General features: G+C 38.4%; 1 protein-coding gene and 1 long non-coding RNA gene across 4 annotated transcripts; one reads left to right on the forward strand and one right to left on the reverse strand.

Annotated features, from left to right (window-relative positions):
• Positions 1 to 508: 508 nt before the first annotated feature.
• Pdcl2 (phosducin-like 2) lies at positions 509 to 22464 on the forward strand. 3 transcript variants are annotated; one of them, XM_005392883.1, is made up of 6 exons: positions 509 to 711; positions 5602 to 5722; positions 6380 to 6470; positions 12120 to 12263; positions 17023 to 17231; positions 22281 to 22464. In XM_005392883.1, exons 1-6 carry the CDS (start codon positions 706 to 708, stop codon positions 22433 to 22435), a joined length of 726 nt encoding a protein of 241 aa, XP_005392940.1. In that variant the 5' UTR covers positions 509 to 705; the 3' UTR covers positions 22436 to 22464. The 3 variants fall into 3 exon arrangements, with proteins under 3 accessions (XP_005392940.1, XP_005392941.1, XP_005392942.1); XM_005392884.2 differs by lacking the exon at positions 509 to 711 and adding an exon at positions 755 to 828; XM_005392885.2 differs by lacking the exon at positions 509 to 711 and having other exon boundaries at positions 5697 to 5771.
• LOC102004130 lies at positions 10591 to 12099 on the reverse strand. Its single transcript, XR_262435.1, has 2 exons — positions 11494 to 12099; positions 10591 to 11142 (listed from the first exon to the last, which is right to left on the reverse strand). It is a non-coding gene; the product is annotated as an uncharacterized LOC102004130 (long non-coding RNA).
• Positions 22465 to 22978: the final 514 nt, after the last annotated feature.

Consider the following 22978-nt stretch of genomic DNA (forward strand, 5'->3'; position numbering starts at 1 on the left):
AAAACTGGAGGCTGGGGATTAAGTATCCCCTCATATCTAACTGTAGAGTATGGACTCCAGGTTAAGAAATCTGAAAGGTTCTCCATCTCAGGAGTTTGTCCCTCCACCCTTCCACGCCTGGGTCTCCAGAGGGATTTATTTATTTTGCCAATAGAAAAACATTTCAATAATTTATTATTGAAGGGGCTGGAGATTTAGCTCAGCGGCACAGCGCCTGCCTGGCAAGCGCAAGGTCGTGAGTTCGATTCCCTGTTCCGGGAAAAAACAAAACAAAACAAAAAATAATAATTTATTATCGAATCCACGAGGACCCGAGATTTGAAGGGTGCCAGCGGCTTAGAAACACTGGTTGATTTGGCGACAGTGCGGACGGGGAAAGGGTATGAGGAATGCCAGCCTCGGTACCACCAGAGAACAGGAAAGGCATGCTTGGGACAGTTGCTCCAGGACCTGGCGGGTCCGTACCCATCGCCGTCACCTAGGCCACGCCTTTGCGTTGCCTGGCAACGGAGCTCACCTGCACACCTAGGAAGGAAATCCTCCCTCCCCCCTCCCCGCGGGCGGGCGTTGGAAACCGCTAGGCCTGCGGCGGCGTCTTCCAGCCTGGAGGAGGCTTCAGGTCTCAATCGCGTCCTGAAGTCCTGAGGTCTCAGTCCCACCTCGCACGGGTGGGATGACACGGGGGTGTGAGCGGCACAGAACATCATGCAGGTGAGGTCGCCGCCCTCTGGGCCAGACGGAGCACAGGCAAGGGCCTCGCTGGACCCCAGGCTGACGGACGGGCGTGGGGAGATGGGCCACAGCACGCGGTTCTAATATTTGCTCGTGGTCAGTGCTGAATTTTCATTCAACTCTATCTGGTTTTGAAAGAAGTCTGAATTAGCTCTGGATGAAGGCCATTTTTTCACTTTCAAGACTGGTGTGTCGCTAGACGAATCGGTCAGGGTTCAGCATAGTCTTTCACACCTGAATGCTAGTAATCCTACTGCCTGCGCTCTTTTTAAATTTTATTTAATTCTTATTAGTACGTGTTTGCAGTGCATTATGATTATGCTCATTGTGGGACGTTGGTACTTCTACATAACACATCTTAATTCTCTTTATGACACACAGTTTCTGACTTCAGAATAGCAAGATTAGCCAAGTGTAATTCAGTTTAACTGTCCTCTCCTACTATCACGAAATAGACAAAAAACAACAACAGAAACCTTAACTTCAGTAACTGCATGTCTTAAGAAAAAGCAGCTGTCTCTGGAGTTTTTCCTACCTGATCACAAAAACTGTGTTAGATTTATTAAGATATCTTACAAGGCCTCACAGCCTACAGATCCCTCATTAACCAGAAGCCTGTGCTTTTATTTTGTCTTTTCTTTTGCAGAATAAAACTTTCGCTTTCTGACTTACAAAAATAGGTTTTTCCATTTGCTCCCCCAAATTGAAAATACTGAAATTTTTCTTGTTTTACACATTTAATTTCAATAGTTGAATACACCAGTGTACTAGTATATGTGATTTATTAGGATATTTTACACATAAATTGCACTTAATTTTAGCGACTGTATTAATAATACAACCTTAGGAAGTATATTTCATACAGTGTGCAAACACAATACAGATTTTCCCTGATTTTAGCTAAAAGGAAACTAAGCTGGGTGTGGTGGCACACACCCGTGATCCCAGCACTTGGGAGGCTGAGGCTGGAGGATTTCTGTAAGTTTGAGGCCTGCCTGGGCTATACAGTCAGTTCACAGAGTGAGACCTTGTTTTAAAAAAAAAACAAAAGCAAAAGGTAATTTAATTTAGAGTGAAAGCAGCCGCACACTAACTTCTTTGTTCCTCTACTCACTCCTTGATTCATCAGCAGTCATTTACATAGTTCTCGTGAGAGATATGGACCTATTATAGAAGAATTTACTCTGAGGAAATAAGAGATATAACTAGGCATAGTAAAACGCCATCATAGTTTGAGGAAATCAATAGTGGTGCCTACTTATGTTAGGTAAAATTTCATAATTTCTAACAGTAAAGGGAACAGCAAAGAGCATGTGCTGGTACATTAGGTCCCATGCCAACCAACTCCTGGATCCGCCAAAGAAGAGCCAAAGAAGTGTGAATAAACCCGCAAGAATACGGTGTCAAGAATGTCAGGAAAGACCACTGTAGCAAGAAAAGAACTAATTCAAAGTCTGAGAAGAGATCCAGTGCAATGCCTGGCCACTGGACTTAGCAATACACAGTTCGTAGGTAACGTTAGCAGAGAAGTCGTATTGGAGGCTGAGGCCAAAGTTGGCATGGGTTGAAAATGAATAGGACTGGCGACTAGGACTTGCTGGAGAATTTGGAAGAAGTTGTCTTGATACTTAAAGGACAGGAGTGAAACCTGTCACCGGGAAATTTTGGCTCAGAACAGCTTCCACGTGCCTGAGACACAGTTGAGTGAGGCAGCGGACCGCAAGCTGTGAATCTGGTACACAATGGTCAGCTTCTGTGGTGCTCCCGAGGACTCACAAGAAATAAGTATAACATAACATAAACAAGGAGCAAAGATCTCGAGAGAGAGCATCATGACCCTGAACCAAGAAAAACAGAACTGCAGGTGTGTGTGGTGATCCCAGCAATCCAGAGGCTGAGGCAGGAAGATTGCTTGGTTCAAGGCCAGCCTGAGCTACATAAAGAGACCCTGCCTCAGAAAGCAAACAAAAGCAAGTAAACAAACAAAACGCAAACTTGCTGAGACTTCGGGATTAGAATAGCCAGAAACAGGTTATAAAGCAACTGTGATTATTCTGTCTAAAAGAAAAAGACCTGTCTATGTAGAGTAGAAGGCTATTAAAAAGTGACCTTACATTTTTGATAAAGGCATTTCTATGTAACAGCAGTGAACAGTCTGGAAGGAAATTAAGAAAATAATTCCATATTAGTAATGTCAAAAAGAATAAAATACAGTATTCAGTAAAAAAACTTAACTAAGGAGGCCAAAAATTTGTATACACGAAACTATAAAATATTGCTAAAAGAAATTAAAGAAGATATCAGTAATCCCAGAATATATCCCATGTTTGTGGATTAGAAGACTTATTATTGTCAAAAAGTCAATACTACCAACAGCAATACCTAGTCTCAGAGCAATCCCTGTCAAATCCAAACCCTTTTTTTTTTTGCAGGCGTGGAAAACCCCACCCCAAAATTCATATGGAATCTCAAGGGAACCAATAGCCAAAATAATCTTAAAAAGAATGATTATCACCGATAGGGAAAATAATAGACCTTTGAAAGTTAGAATCATTTCAGTTAGAGACAAGCTGCTTTCCCAAACTTCCTCCTGCCTAGATTGTAAATCAGAACCAACCGCCTCCTCTCTTCCCTCTGATAAACAGACAGACTACGGAGCTGCTGGTTCCGGGGTCCAGCTTTGTTTTCACAAAGGAATGGAGTTGTCTATCATTTCATTGTATTCTCCTCCTGTCTCCCTTAATACAAAATACCCTTGTACACATACACATAATAAGATGCTGATCTGAGGCAATATGAGGTCCCTCCATCTCCTTCGAGCTAGTTTTGAGTAAAGCCTTTTTTTCCTTTCACCAAAATTAATGGCCTTCCATGATTTGCGGGGAGAGTATTGCTCAATAGAGCAATACTCTATAGAGCAATCTTCCTGCCTCAGCCTCTGGATTGCTGGGATCACCACACACACCTGTATGCTCTACAGACCTGAGCTGCCCGTAGCACAATGTTAGAGGACCTGAACTGAACAGTGTAATGTTGTCCTACAGTGTGGATGTCCTTAACATCACCAAACTGTATGTTTAAATACAGTTAAAATGGTATTATATATGTTTTGCCACAATAAAAATATTTTATAAATAGCCAAGTAAAACATGTAAAAATTTAAAACTGCAACAAATGCAATTTAGAATAGCAATAGATGGGTTTTTTTGTGTGTGTGTTTTTTTAGGTCAGAAGACTAGAAATAGGAAGTTTGGCAGAAAGAGTTCAAGGAATATATGTATATTTTTGAGGTTAGGACTAGGGAAATTTATTGAGGAAAAGGAATGGGGAGTGGGTGGTGGTTGTTGCTGTCTGAGACAGGGTGTCACTATGCAGTTCAGGTAGCCTTGAACTCGCTCTGTAGCCCAGGCTGGCTTGAACTCACAATGGTCCTCCTGCTTCGTGTCCCACCATGCCCAGAGGAATGAGGATTAGGAATAGCTCCCAAGAGACAGGAGGGATCCCAAACGGATTGCCCTGTAATATTTGATGAGACAATTTCTGCGAATTTTCTATGGCTACAAAAAGCCCAGTGAGCCCATTCAAGACAAATAAAAGAATATTGTACATAAATAAAGAAATAAACAAAGACAAAGAAATACTGTACAGCTCTTGATTCATCATGGAAAATCTGCAGAAAACTGTAGACGAAGCAAACCTTGACTGAATTCAGACAATTAAAAGTCAGATTATCTTTAAAAGTTTCTTAAAGTGATAGCTGATAGCAATAAATATAACAGCCAGAGCTGGGTCTCACTGAAGGTGTAACAGAGGAGGAATCCACGTTGTCATTACACGGTAGGTGGTAGGACTCAGTGCTTTTTTGCCTCTTTGGCTGAGGTTTTTAATTTCAAGTTGATTCATGGTCACAGATGCTTGCTACACAGTTCTCTTCCTAGAACACCTCACAGTATGGCAGCCTGCTTTGTCAAAGTCGGGAAGTGAACTGGCTGGTAATGGAAGCTGTAATCTTATAGACTGTAACAATGTCTTCATCTTTGCTATGTTCACTGGTTCGAAGCAAGCATCTGATCACACAGAGAAAGATCATTCAAAGCTATCCTAGATTTTGTCCACTACAGTGTTTACTACTCAAGTGTGTAATTAATTTCTCTGTTTCTCTGAAAATATCAGAGAATGTGGACAATAGGCTAAAGGAACAATATGGTAGACAAACTCTGGAAAAGCTGCAAACAAAAGATCAGTGATTAAGTAACAGTGAAAACAAAACTAACTTTTATAGAAAAAGATGATTGGGAAGAAATTGAACTCCAGAAAGTCTCCTGACCTCTTCTGTGATTTAACCCCTGAGTGAGAATCCCACCAAGATGGGGAGCTAAAAACAGAATCAAGTTCACCTACAGGTCTTGAATGCTTACGTGTAAAACAAACCAAACCATATCTGTGCGTGCTATGAATTGGTTTCAGCCACTAGAGTCATCAGTGAATTTCCCGTGATTTATAAGTTTACTTCCTGGGGCTGGGGATTTAGCTCAGTGGCACAGCGCCTACCTGGCAAGCGCGAGGTCTTGAGTTTGATTCCCGGTCCGGAAACAAACAAAAAAATTAGTTTACTTCCTTAATATTGGATACGTATGTTCTAAATTGATTTTTATTGAACTTCTTGGTGTAACATTAAGGATAGAAGATATAATCCTCTTAATGCTGAGAAATGTGAAAAAGCAAACTACTTTGTTCTATTCTTTAAAACTAATTATTTGTAGAGTTCACAAACAATTACATACTTGGAAATGCTGCATATCATCAATTTGACAAGTACGTATTAAAATCCACAGCTGTGTCAATAGCTTTTCTTTTCTTTTTGTGAAGGACCCAAATGAAGATACAGAATGGAACGACATTTTAAGAGATTTTGGCATTCTTCCTCCAAAAGAAGAACCAAAAGATGAAACTGAAGAAATGGTCTTACGGTTACAGAAAGAAGCCATGGGTACAGTTGTGCATTTGGCGGGCTAGATGCAGGGGATAGCACAGTTAAGGTGCAATATTGTACTTCACAAATTTCAAAAGAGACATAAGAAATTATTTCAGATAAACTCCATCTATAAATTCAAAATTGGGGTATTGGGCCAGGGATATAGCTCAGGGGCACAGCACCTGCCTGGCAAACGCAAGGTGCTGAGTTCAATTCCTGGCACCAAAAAAAACTGGGGTATTAACATATGAAGTGGCTAATTCACATATGAAAATCATATGCTAGTTAATGGAAGAGCTGAAATATGCTGGTATATAACCTCATGAGATTTTATATTCCTCTACCTTGTAATTGTTTTCCTTTTTGTTCATTATACAGAATCCATATTATTAGTCAAGATTTCTAGGTACTTAGGGGAAATTTAAATTTATGGGTTCTGATTAATTATCATATCTATTTTTACATATATACCCTGCCAATCCTGTGAATTTTGAAGGAATAATAAAACTTTAATGTTGTAGCTTCTACAATATGTAAACAGTTGTGGCTGAGAGCTTCAGGTTTGTTTAAAGATATACTTGATCTAAAATTATCAGAGATAATTTTCTCTAGATATTTATCGTAAAATGAAAATGGTTTTTAAACAATGATCTGCAATTTATGCTGGTTTAGTTAAACCATATGAAAAGATGAATCTTGCACAGTTGGGAGAAGCTGAAGATGATTTTGATGAAGAAGATATGAAAGCCATTGAAACATACAGGTACAATGATTCATTTGACTTACTTAAGAATTTTTGAATGAAAAAGTATTGTAAAAATGAATCCAAGAATTTTTGTGTTTATGGAATAAGTTTTAAAAAGAAGAAATCTAAATTTTAGTAGGACTTTAAAACTCTCTTTATAGGAGATAAAATTGCACAATTAAAAAATTTTTTTTCTTCTTACCTTTACTTACATACAAAGATCAGTGATTAAGTAACAGTGAAAACAAAAATTATCAGGGACTGTGAGTGTAACTGAGAGGTAGAGGATCTGTCTATTGTGTATAAAGCCCTAGGTTCAATCCTCAGGACCCCAAAAAACCCTAAAATAGAAAATTATCCAACAATGTAAAAGTAGAACTTCATCAAATTAAGTATGAGTAAAGCAAAAAATATCATTGAAAAGCCAATAAAAAACAATCATGATTTTGTATGCTAATGAGGTGACTCTTGGTGGAGGGAGTCTTCTTAGATACTTCAGGATGGGGTTGGTTTCCAGAAGAATCAACCACGTGATTAGAGGAATGGAACTTTCAGCCTTACCTCTTGTACTCTCTGGGGAAGGACAAGGGGATGGAAGTTGAATTAATCACCAAGGGCTAATGATTTAACCAATCATCCGTAGGTAATGAAACCTCCATAAAAATCTTCTAAATGATAGCTCTGTAGTCTGAATATTTGTACTCCTTCAAAATTCATGTGTTGAAACCTGACCTCCAAGCAATGGTACTAAAAGGTGGAGCATTTTGGGAAGTGATCAGGTCATGAGGGCTCCCCGCTTGGGAATGAGATTAATGCCCTTATAAAGTTATGAGGGCCAGTCATGATGGCACATGTCGGCAATCCCTACACTCTACGAGGCTGAAGCAAGAGGATTACAATTTTGAACCTAGCCTAGGCAACTTAGAAATTTACCAAGACTGTCTCAAAGAGACAAAAAAAATGTTTTTTGTCTCTTTGAGACAGGGTCTCACTATGCAGTTTAGACTGGCCTTGAGCTCACTTTGTAGCCCAGGCTGGTCTCGAACTCATAACGATCTTCCTGCCTCAGCCTCCCAAGTGCTACGATTACAGGTGTGCGCCACCAAGCACGGCTTTTAAGAAAAAAATTTCCCTGAGTTCAATCTTCAATGCTACTATAAAATTCATTTTACCTTAAATTAGAGATTAATCAAATTAATTGAGAATGCTTTACATTTAAAGTAATTACCGCTAAAGACAGTCTTAGCTCTTCCTTTTTAGCCTCCAATGTTTCCAGTGAGGAACTGGCTGATAGTGCTGCTAAGGATCTCTTGTGTTTAATGACTTGCTTCTGTCTTACTGGCTGCAAGAGTCCCTGAGTTTATCCTCTTGGGAGTTTGTTAGACACCTTAGATTTGTAGACAAATGTATTTAATCAAATTTAGGAAGTTTTCAGCCATTATTTCTTCAACTATTCTTTGGGCCCTCTTTTCTCTCTTCTCCCTCTCTTCTGGGAAATCTACAATGTGTGTATTGGTCTATTTGTTAGTGTTCAATCTACCATGCATTTTTGTTCATTTTTTTCCCCTCAAACTTAGTAATTGCAATTGTCCTATCTTTAAGTTTGCTGATTCTTTCTTTTGCTTGCTAAAGTCTGTGAAGATCTCTACTATATTTTTTATTTCAGTTATTTTACTTTTTAGTTCCTCTTGGGTGTTTTTTCTCTTTCTTTTTTGTTTTTGTTTTTCCGTGTGTGTGCGCATGCATGTATGTGTATGTGACTGAGCATTGGACCCAGGGCTTTTGCACTGAGCTACCTCTCTAGCTCCTTTTTATTTTGAAACAGGGTTGTTCTAAATTACCCAGGCTGGGATCATGCTTGTGATCCTCCTGCCTCAGCCTCCCGAGTGATAGGATTACAAGCATGTGCCATCATGCTCTGCTCTCCTACCATTTCTGACATGAAATGTGTAGGATTTTTTCCTCTATGCCAGCCAATCTGTCAACTTGCCAAAAACCAACCAGTCATTCTGCAATTCAGTTTAACCTGACACTAACTACCAGACTTAGGGCAGACTCCATGATGAGAAGTCACTGCATACTCACTAGAATAATAATGCAAAATACAGACAGTAACAGAAGTGTTGGCAAGCCTTTAGAGGAATTCAAACTCTTGTCATTGTTGGCGCAAATGCAAAATGGTGCAGCCACTTTGAAAAACATTCTGACAAATCATCAAAAGCTTAAATGTAGAGTTGTCATATAATTGATCCATTCCATTTCTGGGTATATACCCACTGTAATGAAAACAGAACATGTATAAGAATGTTCATCCCATCATCACAACCAAAAAGTAGAAACGAGCTCTGTATCTATCAGCTATCAAGAAGAAACCAATTGCAAAGGCCATATAAACAGAAAACAAGTTATTGGATACCAGGTCCTTCAAGGAGCGAATAGAGTGTAATTGCAAAGAGATACAGGTTTTAGTTTGGAGTGATAAAAATATTTTGTCATTACATAGTCACAAAGGTTCCACAACTTTTTGATCCATGTTCTCTAGTTCTCTCAAGCAGCTCCTTTCCAGGTAATGACCGTGGCCTGGGCCATTTTTCATTAGGGATTGTATCATCTTAGAACACTACCTCACAGGGGATATTTCAGAGAAGAATCATAGAAATTGATATATCCCTTTCATTCATATTCTAATCTCTAATATATCTACAAAGGAAACTGTCTAGTATATTCTTTCTCTGAGGTCTAGAAGAGAAAGTTATAATGAAGCTCAGACAACAGCACAAGATAAATAAAAATATATAATATTCAAAAAGAAGAGGCAAAATGTTGTTTTGTAGGTAATTAGCTATAAAAATAACAAGTGAGTCAACTCAGAAGCTCTTATACCTAAAAACATGAAAAACTTGGGAATAGCCATGAATATATCTGTAGTCTATTTTTGTAGCAAATATACTAAATTGATCCCCTTGACACATGTTCCTCTTTTTTTTTCTCTTTCTCTTGATGTACGTACCAGTACTGCAAAAGCTAAAAAGCTGAAACTATATGTCTCAGACTTTATTGCAATATGGATAATTAATGTAATTTCAATTCTGTGGAGCACATTCACAAGATATTTGAATTCAAAGCCAAATTACAGAGGAAAGAAATAGTAGCACACGAAGCACCCACCTAGCCAGTGCTAATCTAGAATTTGCATCATGATTTTGGAGCCACTTTTCTGGTAGCTGTTTGTCATCATCAGATTATTGCTATGGAGAGGGGTTTCCAGACAACAGTTGCTAGTGTGGATTTCAAAACCTCAAGAGTAATTTGATAGTAGGGCTAACAATTAGAACACCAGTTCCAGATGCCCAGTTTCTAGATTACGGCAAAGAAAGCCAAGACAGACCAGTTTTGCAATGTTGTTGCTGTTTTTTGTTTTTGTTTTTTAGTACGAGAGAAATCGAACTCAGGATCTTGAGCATGCCAGGCAGGTGCTTGTGCTGCTGAGCTACATCCCCAGCCCTGCAAAGTTGTTTTGAGAGTGGTTTCTGGTTGCCCAGTCTAGAGCCTACTCCTTCTGCCTCTCCCTTGGGTTTGCAAAGCACTTAATTCATCAGATTAAAGTCCTTCTTACTTAAAATAGCCAGAAGGCGTTCTGTTTATGCAATTGGATCCCAACTGATCTGATTGTTCAGTGAAAAATGCAGGCCACTGAACACTATGTGACTTCCTAATTGCAAAACTAGCCTATAAATTTACCTTTCTCCCCTTCCCAATCCAATGAAAGAGCAAATAGGAAGAGGAGGTGGTGAAGGAGGAGGAGAAAGGGAAGCAGTTGGTAGTTACACCATTAAGTAGGGCATGGTGCTATCACTGGAACGAGAACATTTTGAAATTTCTGAACAATGTTAAGCCAGTGAGATCAAATGGAGGGTCATTAGTGATAGCGATATTAAACGTTCAGTACAAACAAAGCAGAGCTCGCCGAAGATCTTTGAAGTAGCTCTTGGTTATTCAATTTGGAAATGGTGAGAAGTTCTATCTAACCCTGTTGTTATCTGTAACATCTTCTTTTAGGCTTCATTTTGCTTGGATTGTTATGTAAAGTAGGAGAATTTGCCTGACATGTTTCTACATGTAAAATACAGTCAGAATGTTTTAAAATGTACCAAGGATTTTGTTTTTATTCAAGTAGGATCAGGAGAGCGTTGCCATTTAAAGGATAATTTGGGGGTTGGGGAATGTGGCTCAGTGGTAGAGTTCTTGCCCCTTGCATGCACAAGGCCCTGGGTTCAATCCCCAGCACCAGAAAAAAAAAAAAAAGATAGTTCCCAAGAGACCTCGCTCTGAAACACCTGAATTTGTCAGGAGTCAGAAGAGAGAAACACAAGAAGCAAGGCAAAAGCGTGGGCATGAGCCTTTATTGGGGCTGTAGCAGGAAAGACCACCCAGGGAGGGAAGCAGGCTAAGGACAGAGTAGGGACAATGGTGGTGGTGAGCTCTGGGCGGCCAGGACTCTCCCTAGTTGTTCCCTACCAGGCCCTGGGATGATGGGGCAAGCACAGGGAGTGGCCCAGCTTGACAAAGAAGATGGCTGAGGGTTTGTGCTCTGTATTGTTTGGTTTGCATTTGCAGATCTTGCTCTCCAGTCAGTGTGTACTCTTCCTTAGAATTAGCCTGCCCTGAGACAGGTACCGGATCTGCAAGGCTTTAGATGCCAGAAAATAAGAAAATATAGTTAACACATGGAGGAAGTAGAATAAGTACCTCGGCAACATTAGCTGTAGAAAATACGCTAAGAAACTTCAAGAAGTATCAGAAACCGTCTGGGTTTGCTGCATAAATCCAAACGTTAAACAGATTAGTCTCCAGAGTATATAAATTCTGGAAGTTTTTAACAAAATAGGTAAATGTTATGGAATTCTCAAGGGGCCAAGTGCCATGCTAAGAAATTTGAATGTATAATCTCACTTAATCCCCAGCAATCTTGCATAAGAGTAGGTATTAATGTTCTCATGTACAGTTGGGGAAACAAGTTTAGGAAGATTAAATAACCTACCTGCCCAATTTCATGCTACTATTAAGTGCTGGAACTGGCATTCAAAGACAGACTATCTGTCTCGGAGCCCAAGCTCTTAATCACTCTTTTGCTACCTTGCTTCCTGTAATAAAATTAGTTTATAACAAGTAATTAGAAATATTCACAAAGACTTTGGACTGAAGGTCAGCTTAGCATGTTATACTTATAAATATGGGGAGTGTAATAGTATGAACTGCATAGAGTTTTTGCTAGAATTAAATTAGTCAATGTAATGTACTTAAAAAAATAGTGCCCAGCAAATAATGAGCACTCAATAAATGTTAACTATTATACAGGTTTTCTGTCTTCTGAAGTATTTAACCTGCGTATGAGAATTGACTGGCCTGATGTCTAAATAACCTAGTAACAAACAAAAATAAATTTAAAAGTCAATAGTTAACTCTATATACTTTGTAATACCCATCATAACACAAATTCCCATATAAGATAACTGGTTTTATAGGATCATTGATGGTTATCCTAACACTTAAAAAGTTGGATACAAACAGGCATTATATTCTCTACCCTAAACTGTTACTGTATATGAAAACAAGCTTAAGAATATGACAATTTTCTTAAGTAACTTCATTTTACTTTTTAATTAGAGAAAAGCGGTTACAGGAATGGAAAGTACTTAAGAAAAAACAAAAATTTGGGGAATTAAGAGAAATTTCTGGAAATCAGTATGTGAATGAAGTCACAAATGCAGAAAAAGATGTGTGGGTTATAATTCATCTGTACAGATCAAGGTAATTACTATGACATTTCAAAATGTTAACATACCGATGTTTTAAAAGACATTTCTGATTTTAATGTTTTATAATGCATATAACAAAAAGAAAAAGACATATATATTACACATATGTAAATACATCTATAGCGTTTTACTAGTCCTTGGCTTCAGGGCTTAACTTACAATTTTAAAAATATTTTTAGGGGCTGGGGATTTAGCTCAGCAGCACAGCGCCTGCCTGGCAAGAGCAAGGTCATGAGTTCGATTCCCGGTACCAGAAGAAAAGACAAAATAAATAAATAAATAAAAATAAAAATATTTTTATTTCTAGTTTGAAGAGCTCATTTCATTTCTTAGAAAAATAAGTACTCTGTAGTTAGTCAAAAACTTTTTATTATGGAAAACTTTAAAAATTCAGAAAAGGAGAGAATGATAACATAAGCACCCTACCCACAGCATAGACTGAACAACAACCATTTTGTCATATATGTACCATTGCTTCTGCATTTGAAAAAGCATTACAAAGTAAATTATACACTCTGTGGTGATTTATTCCTGAGTACTTCAGCACACATCTTTAAAACACAATGGTGCTGGAGAGAAAAATTCTTTTTTCCTCTAGCTCAGGTTCATTGGCTGGGTCCTACAAAACAGCCAACAGATTAACAAGAGAAAAATAAATAGAAGTGCGTTAACTCAGACTGGGGAAGGAAAAAAAGTGGAAAGGAAAGGGACTTTGCAGAGGTGACAAACTGTGGGAAGGTAAATATATGGGGGAAACTAATAAGAGATAAAGGCCGTTTCAGTAAGGTTTGTTATGTAGACTTCTCTGGTCTCCAGTTATCTCCATTTATTAAGAATCATCATGATTCTTCCTGATAGAGGGAAGGCAGAGAGTTTTCTTGTGTTTCTTCTCAGCTACTTTCAGCTCAAAATAATCCTCATGCCAGAGTGGCATATTTTAGGCCAGGACGCCCTGAACCTGTCAAGGGCGTTCTTCCATTTCCCCATCTAACTGCATTAACGGTAGTTCCTAGTAGCATCTTCTACTCATCTTTACTGAAGTCTTCCCAACTGACTTCAAGTTTTCTTTAATATATATCATTTGAACAATGGAACCAATCAAAGACCATGTAGATAGAGATATTTCACGTCTCTTGAGGCTCTTTTAATAGAATAATTCCCTGCACATCCTCACTTTCCAAAAAGTTAATTTTAAAATGCTGCATTGTGCTAATGTACAAAGTCCCTGTTCCTTATCAGCCTCATACAGTAACGGCTGGGAAGGGTAGACATTCCCCCTAGTCTCATTCTCTCCCTCTCTGGCTGGCTTAAGTTTCCAGACCCCGGGCCTCAAGGCTCTGATATTCTGCGGACAGAGGCCATGACAGTAGCCCTCCTCCTCCTTACCTTAATCTCTGAATAATACCTTTCATCTCCAGATTCTTAGAGACAGAGCAATTTATGCAAATTGTACTTCTGTAACTTATCGGCTCAGCCATTTCTCCGCCAAATTACAATAGGACATGCTCCATAAAAGTAAACATTACTTTTATTGTTAGCTAAAACTATTGTTAGATTAATTTTTCAAGAGCTTTAAAGTCTTAAAAATAATCACCTTCCCATCTTATCTGTACTATTTACTGAGTAAACCAATTTGTAAATGCTGCAGGTAGTTCTCACAAATAAGGATGAGAAACACCGACACGTACCAATCTGAGATGTGTTTGTAGTAGGTGTTATATACTCACATGGTTCACTGACTGTCTCTTTTGGCCCCTCGTGATTAGCAGAATGGATGCTGCTTCTGAGCATATGTTAAAGTAAATAAATTTTTTCCTTTAAAGGTTATTTCTAAATAAACTGCTAATTTTGACAAATAATTTTCAAAAATTCATAGAGGTTGAAGTGTGTTTCAGTGTGCTTCAAAATATCATATGCTTTGCTATTCTCAAAAAATAAGAATGTAGTTTCATAATATTTTAAATACTTGTGACTTCAGAAGGTTTTCTAGTGCCAATCCAAGATCATTGTGTAAATTATTAGTTTTCTTCACACTAAGAAAACTCATTTGGGGATGGGATATAATTCAGTGGTAGAGTACTTGCCATATATTGACATATAGCATATATTTTAAGAAAATCCATCTATAATAATCCAAATTTATAAAACGTAATAGAAAATGATTATTTGTTGCAAATAGTCTTAGAAAAGTCAGAGGGTTTTGGTTTTGGTAGTGGGGATTGAACCCAGGGCCTTTGCACTGGTCAAAGTTCCCAGCCCTTATTTATTTATTTATTGAGATAGATCTTACTAAGTCGCTAAATGGCCCGTGTTGTTTTGCAGTGCTGGGGATCAAACCTAGGGCTTTGCATATACTTTAAGCACTCTACCTCTGAGCTACATCCCCAACCCAGAAGAGTCTAGTTTTTAAACAATGGATTTATCAATAACTTTAAATATCATAAAATGAAATGTAACTGTTAAACAAATTTGGGTTTCTAGTTACCTCCTATGAATTTTATAGGCAGTAAGAGTTTCTTTTTCACTAGGCTCCCAAATTCCTCATCATGAAATGTATACAATTGGGCCTATTTTTTACCCGAATCAAGGCTCAGTCTGTAGGATCCCTCATAGCGCTCTAACTTAACCTGAGCCGGGAGCCTAGCTGCTCAGCTTGACGCCAGCTTTGTCACTGGTTTTCATCAAATCCTACATTTACGTCATTCATATTCCCCCATGTTCATATTTTGAGCTGTCAGTACCACAGACAAGCCTATCATTTGTCTTTTTCAGCTTTGTCCTCCATAAACCAATAAATAACATCACCTAAAATTAGGAAGAGTTCTAAGAATTTCATTGATGCTGGGGCTGCAAAGGCAAATAAAGCATCTGTCTTTTCTATTGCATAAATTTAATACAACAGAGGGAGAAAATACAATAATAAACTACTTTAGGTGCTATTGCTGAAGTCTAGAGAGCAGAACTAGGGCACCAGAGATGGAAGTCCTGCCTTTGGAGAATTAAGTACGGAAAGTTCTTATGGTAGCTGATTCTTGATTTTGAACTTAAAAAAAGAATGAACTCCCCAGGTTTATGAGTTGGAGGGAGTTCAACAGGATGAAAGTGTTATTTTAGAAGGAATATGCAGCTTAAACAAAAGCACAGAAATATGAGGTTTCATGGTGCTTTGGGAGGCTTTATGTAATTTGATCCGCCTCAGGCACGTGGTGCAATAAGGTGTCAAGCAGAAAATAGTATTAGAAAGGTAGGCAGGGGCCAGGCCATGGAGACCCTTGAAGGCCCCAGTACCCCACTACAGAGTCCAGACTTTATCTTGGGCAGTGAGGAGCCACTAAAGAATTTTGAGCTTGGAGAATCTCAGAATTACACAATGAGATTTCCATGCTGAGCTTCCTTTGTAAACAGCTCAAGGATCAATAGAGACAATGGGTCTGGAAACAGATTTAGTGTAACCTGATGTAGCTCTGATAAGAAAGGAAAGGAGTAGAGCAAAGGGTAGAAGTGGATATGAAATGAGGAGATGGAATCAATATGACCTGATTACTGTTCAGACATTGTGGAAGAAATGAAGATTTTTGGCCTGAGTGCCAGCCTAATAAAATATAGATCACATTTTTTTTTTTTTGGACGGGGAAGAAGGCAGATGAAATTCACCAGCTGTTGGTGTCAGGATGGTTAGGATTGTACAGTGAACGTGTCTGCAATGAGAACAGGGTCCAGCATACAATTGTAAGGAACATCTGCATTTGAACAAAGACAGAAGAAAGTCGCAGGTTATAAGGAAATTAACAGAAAGTGTATTGCAGAAACCAAAACAGGAGAGCATTTCAAAAATGGAGGTAAGAAAAACAGACTCTTCCCCTTCCCTTTTGAAAAACGGCTGATGCTAGAAGGAAAGAGAGCAGCTATTAGAAGGAGAGAGAGGACTGTAAGGATCTAAGATTTATTAACTTAAATATGCTTACAGTGGGAAGCGAATCTTTGGAGGAGTGATGAGAAACCGGAAGACTTAAGCGGAATAACCAAGTGCCGTAGGAGATGGGAAGGAGTGGAATAAAGGAGAGGTGGTAGAGCTAACCCTTAAACAGTCGCTCTCTGCGAGGGATCTACACTAGAAGAAAGGGGGCAAATTAGAGAATGGCATAATAGGAGTTAAGTGAGCAAGCAAGAAAACTTGGAGGTTTTGGTCATACTTCTAATCAACTTTAAATTTCTGATGAGAAATAATTCTGGGGAATGGGGACCAGGAGGTGGCATGGAATGGAATGGAATGATTAAGATGAGGTTGAGCTTTCTTAGGGTCAAGAAAGTCAAAGACGTCTGAGATGAGGAACTTTGAATATGATAATCTCATGTGGAAATAAACCCACGAACTTTATTTCAACTAAACACTCAGAGATTTCTTAGAATTCTGCCATTTTGTTTGTTTTGTTTTGTTTTATTCTGTGTCTACTGGAAGCTACACTGACTTAAATGGATAGTAAGTTTAATGTAGTTAAACTTAATGCCCAAGTTAGGCATTAGATTCCCACGATAGCTACTTTATTTCTAGGGTAACGTGGTGTTTCCAATAAGAACTCGAGGCTTGCACCTACAGTTTATCATTGGTAATGGTAATGATGATTAGGATATGTCTTTGTGTGAAAACTAGAGATATGTTATTGTTACGGAGCTGTCTCACGTATTTTATTAGACTGAAGTGAGACTAGGCTGTTCTAAAAATATATTATGTGTACTGTTTTCCTTTTTAGCATCCCGATGTGTTTGTTGGTTAACCAGCATCTTAGTCTCCTAGCAAGAAAGTTTCCAGCCACTAAATTTGTTAAAGCCATTGTGGATAGCTGCATCGAGCACTACCTTGATAACTGCTTACCAACAATTTTTGTTTACAAGAATGGCCAGATAGAAGGCAAATTCATTGGAGTTATAGAATGTGGAGGGATAAATCTCAGGCTGGAAGGTAACATGACTTTTTGAATTTGTTTATAAAGAGATGAAAATTTCTGCAGTTTAATAAGCATCATGACAGCTTCTTGCCTTAAGAAAATAAAAGCTTTCCCTTGTTTCTAGTCCTTTCTTGAATGCCTCCAAAATAATTTTCCTTCAGTGGTATTCTTGTCATAAATTTTTGGTTTATTAATTTCTTCAAACTATTTAACCTATGAAACTGAGAATCTTGTAGCTAAAACTCCCTGCCAGTCTTTATTTTCCCTGTCCAAACCCTATTCCTGTGTGTCTTCCTCTTGTCCTGTTTTGTAACCCTGGACTAATTCATAACCTATCTTCAGGCTGGGTTGTAGCTCAGTGGTACAAGCACCTACCTAGCAAGTGCAAGGTCCTGAGTTCAATTCCTAGTTCAAAACAAAAAAATCTATCTTCATTTTCCCACTGACTTTTTGTAGACTATATTATCTATACCACTCATTTTTACTTATTCAAATGCTATCCCCATTTTATTGATTCATCAGTTCCTCTTGCAGCTTCACTTCCTAACAAATGCTGGGAACACGTCTATTGTTTCCTGTTTTATAGCATACAGTTCCATCATGCTAAAGCCATAGTGAACGGCTGTTTTAAACAGTTGTCCTTCAGTCTGTCAATACCCTAAAAACATGTGTCTGTACTAAGACCAGAATAGCTGGTTCAGATTCCCTTTTGCTTTGTTAGTCTTGTTTTTCTAGCTGCTGCTCATGTTTTAAAGTTAAAAATTCATACACAGGAGTACCAGAAATTATGGTCTTACTCATGAAATCCCTATTGTCTCACTGTGTTTGGCAGCGACTACAAAAACACATAGACTGGAAGGGTATAAACAGAAAGCATTCGTTTCTCACAGTTGTGGAGGCTACAAAGCCGAAGTTGGAGGCCCTAGTGGATTCAGTGCCTGGTGAGGGTCTCTTCCCCAGTGACTTCTTCCATGTTCTCCCACGGCAGGAGGAGCAAACAAGTTCCTTGAGGCCTCTTTTACAAGGGCACTAATCCCACTCACAAGAGCTCTACCTTTATAATCTAATAACCTTCCTAAAGACCCGCTTCTTAGTACCATCATCTTGAGGTCAGGACTTCAGTGTATAAATTTTGGAGTGTACAAACACTTAAGACCAGAGCCGTTGTCAAAACATGTGGGGTTTGGGGACGTAGCTCACTGGTAGAACACTTGGGTAGCATAGATCACCAGCACTGGAGAAAAAAAAAAGAAGTGAACATTCATTTGCTCATGTTTATTTGCTTACACTTGAAAAACATACTGTAAATATAGTTGATGTTACCTGCATTTCTATTCCCGGTCCTATTCCTTTTCCTGCTTCATTGGAAGCAAACACTGCCATGAATTTAGTGTATGTCTGTCCTTTCTTCGTTTTTTTTTTTTTTTTTTTTTTTTTTTTTTTTTTTTTTTTTTTGTGTGTGTGTGTGTGTGTGCTATCAGATATATCTCAACTTATTTATCATTCACCTACTGGTAGAAATGTGAGTCGTTATGTTTCCCCTTTACAAATTACTTTGCTGTTACCATCTTTGTGCCACTTTGGGAAATTTCTTGAGGACTTACAGGGAATTGTAGGATCTTAGGACTTCAGCTATTTTCAGTTTCATTAGACAGGTGACAAACTGCTGCATCAATGACAGTACCAATTTATCCTCCCATCAGCCGCATCTTCAGTAGGTTTTATATTATTGTACTGTTATTTTTGTCAAGTTGATGGCGATGAAATGGTATCTTGTTATTAAGTTTGGATTATTAGTAGGGTTAGGCATTTTGTTGTTGTTGGGTTTTGTTTGTTTTATATCTTTTTTTTTTTTTTTTGAGACAGGATCTCAGTATGCAGTTCAGGCTGGCCTTGATCTCACTTTGTAGGCCAGGCTGGACTCAAACTTGAAGAATCCTCCTGCCTCAGCCTCTTGAGTGCTGGAATTACAGACGTGTGCCAACACGCCTGGCTGGCATTTTTAAGTATATATTGATCATTGTACTTTCCTCTCCTAATTGTTTATATGCTTTGTCCATTTTTCAGTTGTGTTATTTCATTGATTTATAGAATGCATGTGCATGAGTATATATGCATATATGTGTGTAAAGTTTTGGATACTGCTTTTATAGTATTGCTAATATATTCTCCATGATGATACAGTTCCTTACCATTTCAGTGTATGTGTGTGTGTGGTGCTGGGGATCACATCTAGGACCTAAAATACTAAAAAAGCTCTATAATTGAGCTATATTCTCAACCTGTTTGCCCTTTTCTTTTTTTTTTTTTTTTTTTTTTGAGACAGGAAAAGATCCTAAAACTCAAACTTCTGGATTCAAGCAATCTTCCTGCCTCAGCCTCCCTAGTACAGGCATGCACCATGAAACCCAGCTTCATTTTGATTCTCATACAAAAGTTACAATACTCGCATAGTTGAAATTATTAATCTCTATCTTTATTTTACACTTTTTGGGCTTTCTTTTTAAAACACTTCTTATTTCTAAGGTAAAAAGATAATTCTCTACACTTTCTTAGTTTTTTTTTTTTTTTAAACAGGTCTTAAATAGCATTGGTAGGACATAAGAAATGTATCTGACTTCATTTTTTCCCTCTAAAAAATGCAGTTATTCCAGCCCCACTTATTAAAAGTTCATTTCCCATAGATATTTTTGAAAATGATTTAAATTATTTAAATAATAAATAATTATTTAATTATTTTAACTGGTAAAATACATGAAACATAAAATTTATCATGGTAACCATTTTAAAATACATGGTTTAGTTGGCCTATGTGGATTCATTTTGTGCAGCCAGTCTCCACACCTCTTTTCTTCCTGCAGAACCGGAACTCTGCCCCTGCTGAACTCCCCACTCCCTTTGTCGCTCAGTCTGCAGCAACGACCTCGCCGCTTTCATCTCTCAGAACCTGGCCACTCTAGGTCCCTCACCATTGCAATCACACATTTGTCTTTTCGTGACTCTTCACTTTGTATGACACCTTCAAGTTTCTTTGATGTTGTAGCACGCATTCTCATTTCCTTTGTGAGGTTAAAAGTACCAAATTTGGTTTATACATTTACCTCTCAGTAGATCCTTGGACGCTTCCATCCTTCGGCTATTGTGAATAACGCTGCCATGAACACGAGTGGGAGTATGTGTTGGAGTCCTGGTCTCCACCGTCCTGGGAATAGACTGAGACGAGGAACCTCTGAGGGGTGGTAATTCTTTTAAGGAACTGCCATGCAGTTTTCCCTAACAGTGGTGTCATTTTACTCCTTGACCACCAGTGCACAAGGGTCCCATTTCTTTGCATATTTGCCAACACTTGTCTTTACTGCCGTCCTACTGGGCTTTCATGTTTACTGCATCATTTTGACAGTTTAAATTGCTTAAATACATTTCTGAAGTCTGTATCTACTAGTTCTTTCGCTTAGCTCTAGATTCATACAGCACTGTGTAATTACTACAGCTTTCTAACATCTCTGGTAGCTCTTTCTGAGACAGGGTCTCACTATGCAGCTCAGGCTGGCCTTGAACTCACTTACGTAGCCCAGGCTGGCCTCAAATTTGCAATGACCCTCCTACCTCAGCCTCCTGAGTGCTGGGATTACAGGTGTGCACCACCACGCTCGGCTCTAGTAGTAGGTCTTTTTCAGAATTTCACGTTAAAAACCCCGTTAAATATTTATTAGAATCAAATTTATAAATTAATTCTTGGAGAAGTGTTACTGTGTTGCTGTCCATCTGTCCACGAACGAGATATATCTTTTTTTTTTTTTTTCGTTGAGACAGGGTTTTTGCTATCCAGTTTAGGTTACCTTAAATTCATGCAATCCCCTTGCCTCAGTCTCTCTTGTGTGGGGGTTACATGTATGGGCCACCAGACCTGGCTTATCCTTTCTTTTATGTCTTTAAATTATATTTTGCAATTTTCCTCATGAACGTTTTGCTCATCTTAGTACTTAGCAATAAATTCAGCAAATTTAAATTTGTGAGGACATGGGATTTGGGGCTGTCAACCTTTTGAATATTGGTGTACTGGGCTTTGTTTCTTGGACACTGTTAGTTTGGATCTAAAAATTTCCCCCAAAGGCTCCCGTGTTCAGAGGTGGGGCTTTTGAAAGGCAACTGCATCCTGAGGGCTCTAACTTCGTCAGGGGGTTAATCCACTCACAATCTGATGGCTTTACCGGGAGGTAAGGGAAACTTCAGAGGCGGGGCCTGATTGAAGCGAGTGTCACGGCAGTGTGACCTGCCCCACCCCTTCCTCTCTCACTCCTTGTGCTTCTGGGCGGCCATGAGGTGAGCTTTCCACTACCCTCGCCCTCCTGCCAGGGTGCACTCCTTCACTCAGGCTCAGAAACAGCCCCAAACCCTTTTCTCCTTTTAAACTGATTCCATCAGATATTTTATCACAGCAGCAGAAAGTAACACATTTATTTTAATAATTCATATTTTCTTGAAATTCTTCCACTAAAGTTTTCAGATGTACTGGCATCTTTGCTTTTTTTCCCACAGTAGTCTCAAGGCTTTTAAATTGAGTGTCTGGTGTTCCCCTTTACTTACATCTTTACCAGATCTTAGGGTGTGTGTGTGTGTGTGTGTGTGTGTGTGTGTGTGTGTGTTATTGTCAGTCTAATGGATAAAAAACGGTATCTTGTCATTGTTTGGTTACGTCCCATGTAAATTCTTTACCTTATGTGGTTTCTTTCTGTGGACATTTTTGCCTGGAGTATGTCTAAGGCATTTTCTTCACTATACCCCTTTCTGCTTCACTGTTCTTTTCTTAGCTTCTTGAAGTTTTAAACCATTTATTTTCAGTCATTTAAAAATAAACATTTTAAACTATAATTTCACCTTTTAATTTTGCTGTATCTAATAGGTATTCTGATATTGTAATAATTTCATTGTCATTCAGTTTCAAATACATCTCCATTTCCACATTATTTTTATTAGTCAACTTGTTCCATACCGGTGATAAATTTCTCTTTGCATTATTTTCAAGATTTTCATGCAGCTCTTTGATGGGTTATCTGTTGCAGAACTCGAACGGAAGCTTGCAGAAGCTGGAGCAATCCAGACTGATTTGGAAGAAAACCCCAACACAAGCACTGAGGATATGGTGGCATCTTCAATTAGAAACCCTTCTATTTATGATGATAGTGATAGTTCCAACAGTGATAATGGCAACAAGTAGAAATATTCAATAAAGAGCTTTAAAGTATATGTATACTCAATGTTTTATTTACTATTGGTTTTATAATCAGAGATCAGGACATTTACAGATTTTCATTTCGATGCTAGAATTATAATTTTATTCTATTTAATTTATGCTATCTTAAAAACTTTCATGTATTTCAGAATACTCATTGCCTCTGACAAAAACACAATTTCTATTCATTCCTTAAAATTCTTCTGTGACTTATTCTCTTTCTAACCCATATTAGACAAAAACACAAATATTGTAAGTCCTTTGTATTTGCACTTCCTGGAGGACTTATGAAAGAAATAATGAAAACGAACCAAGAAATTTTAAGTCAACATGTTTTTAATCATATAGGGACCTTGAGTAAAGATTCTTAAATTAGGGGCTGGGGATTTAGCTCAGCGGCAAAAGCGCCTGCCTGGCAAGCACAAGGTCGTGAGTTCGGTTCCTGGTACCGGAGAAAAACAAACAAACAAACAAAAAATCTTAAATTATTTACCATCCGCTTTTCTTTGACATATCTTACATAACAAA

Source organism: Chinchilla lanigera, unplaced genomic scaffold (assembly GCF_000276665.1).
Source record: "Chinchilla lanigera isolate Chin_1 unplaced genomic scaffold, ChiLan1.0 scaffold00046, whole genome shotgun sequence".
Classification (NCBI taxonomy): domain Eukaryota; kingdom Metazoa; phylum Chordata; class Mammalia; order Rodentia; family Chinchillidae; genus Chinchilla; species Chinchilla lanigera.

Coding starts and splice junctions, on each gene's coding strand:
- Pdcl2 (XM_005392883.1), top strand. Junction 12,264..17,022: donor ATTCATCTGTACAGATCAAG/GTAATTACTATG, acceptor TTTCCTTTTTAG/CATCCCGATGTGTTTGTTGG. Junction 17,232..22,280: donor GATAAATCTCAGGCTGGAAG/GTAACATGACTT, acceptor TATCTGTTGCAG/AACTCGAACGGAAGCTTGCA.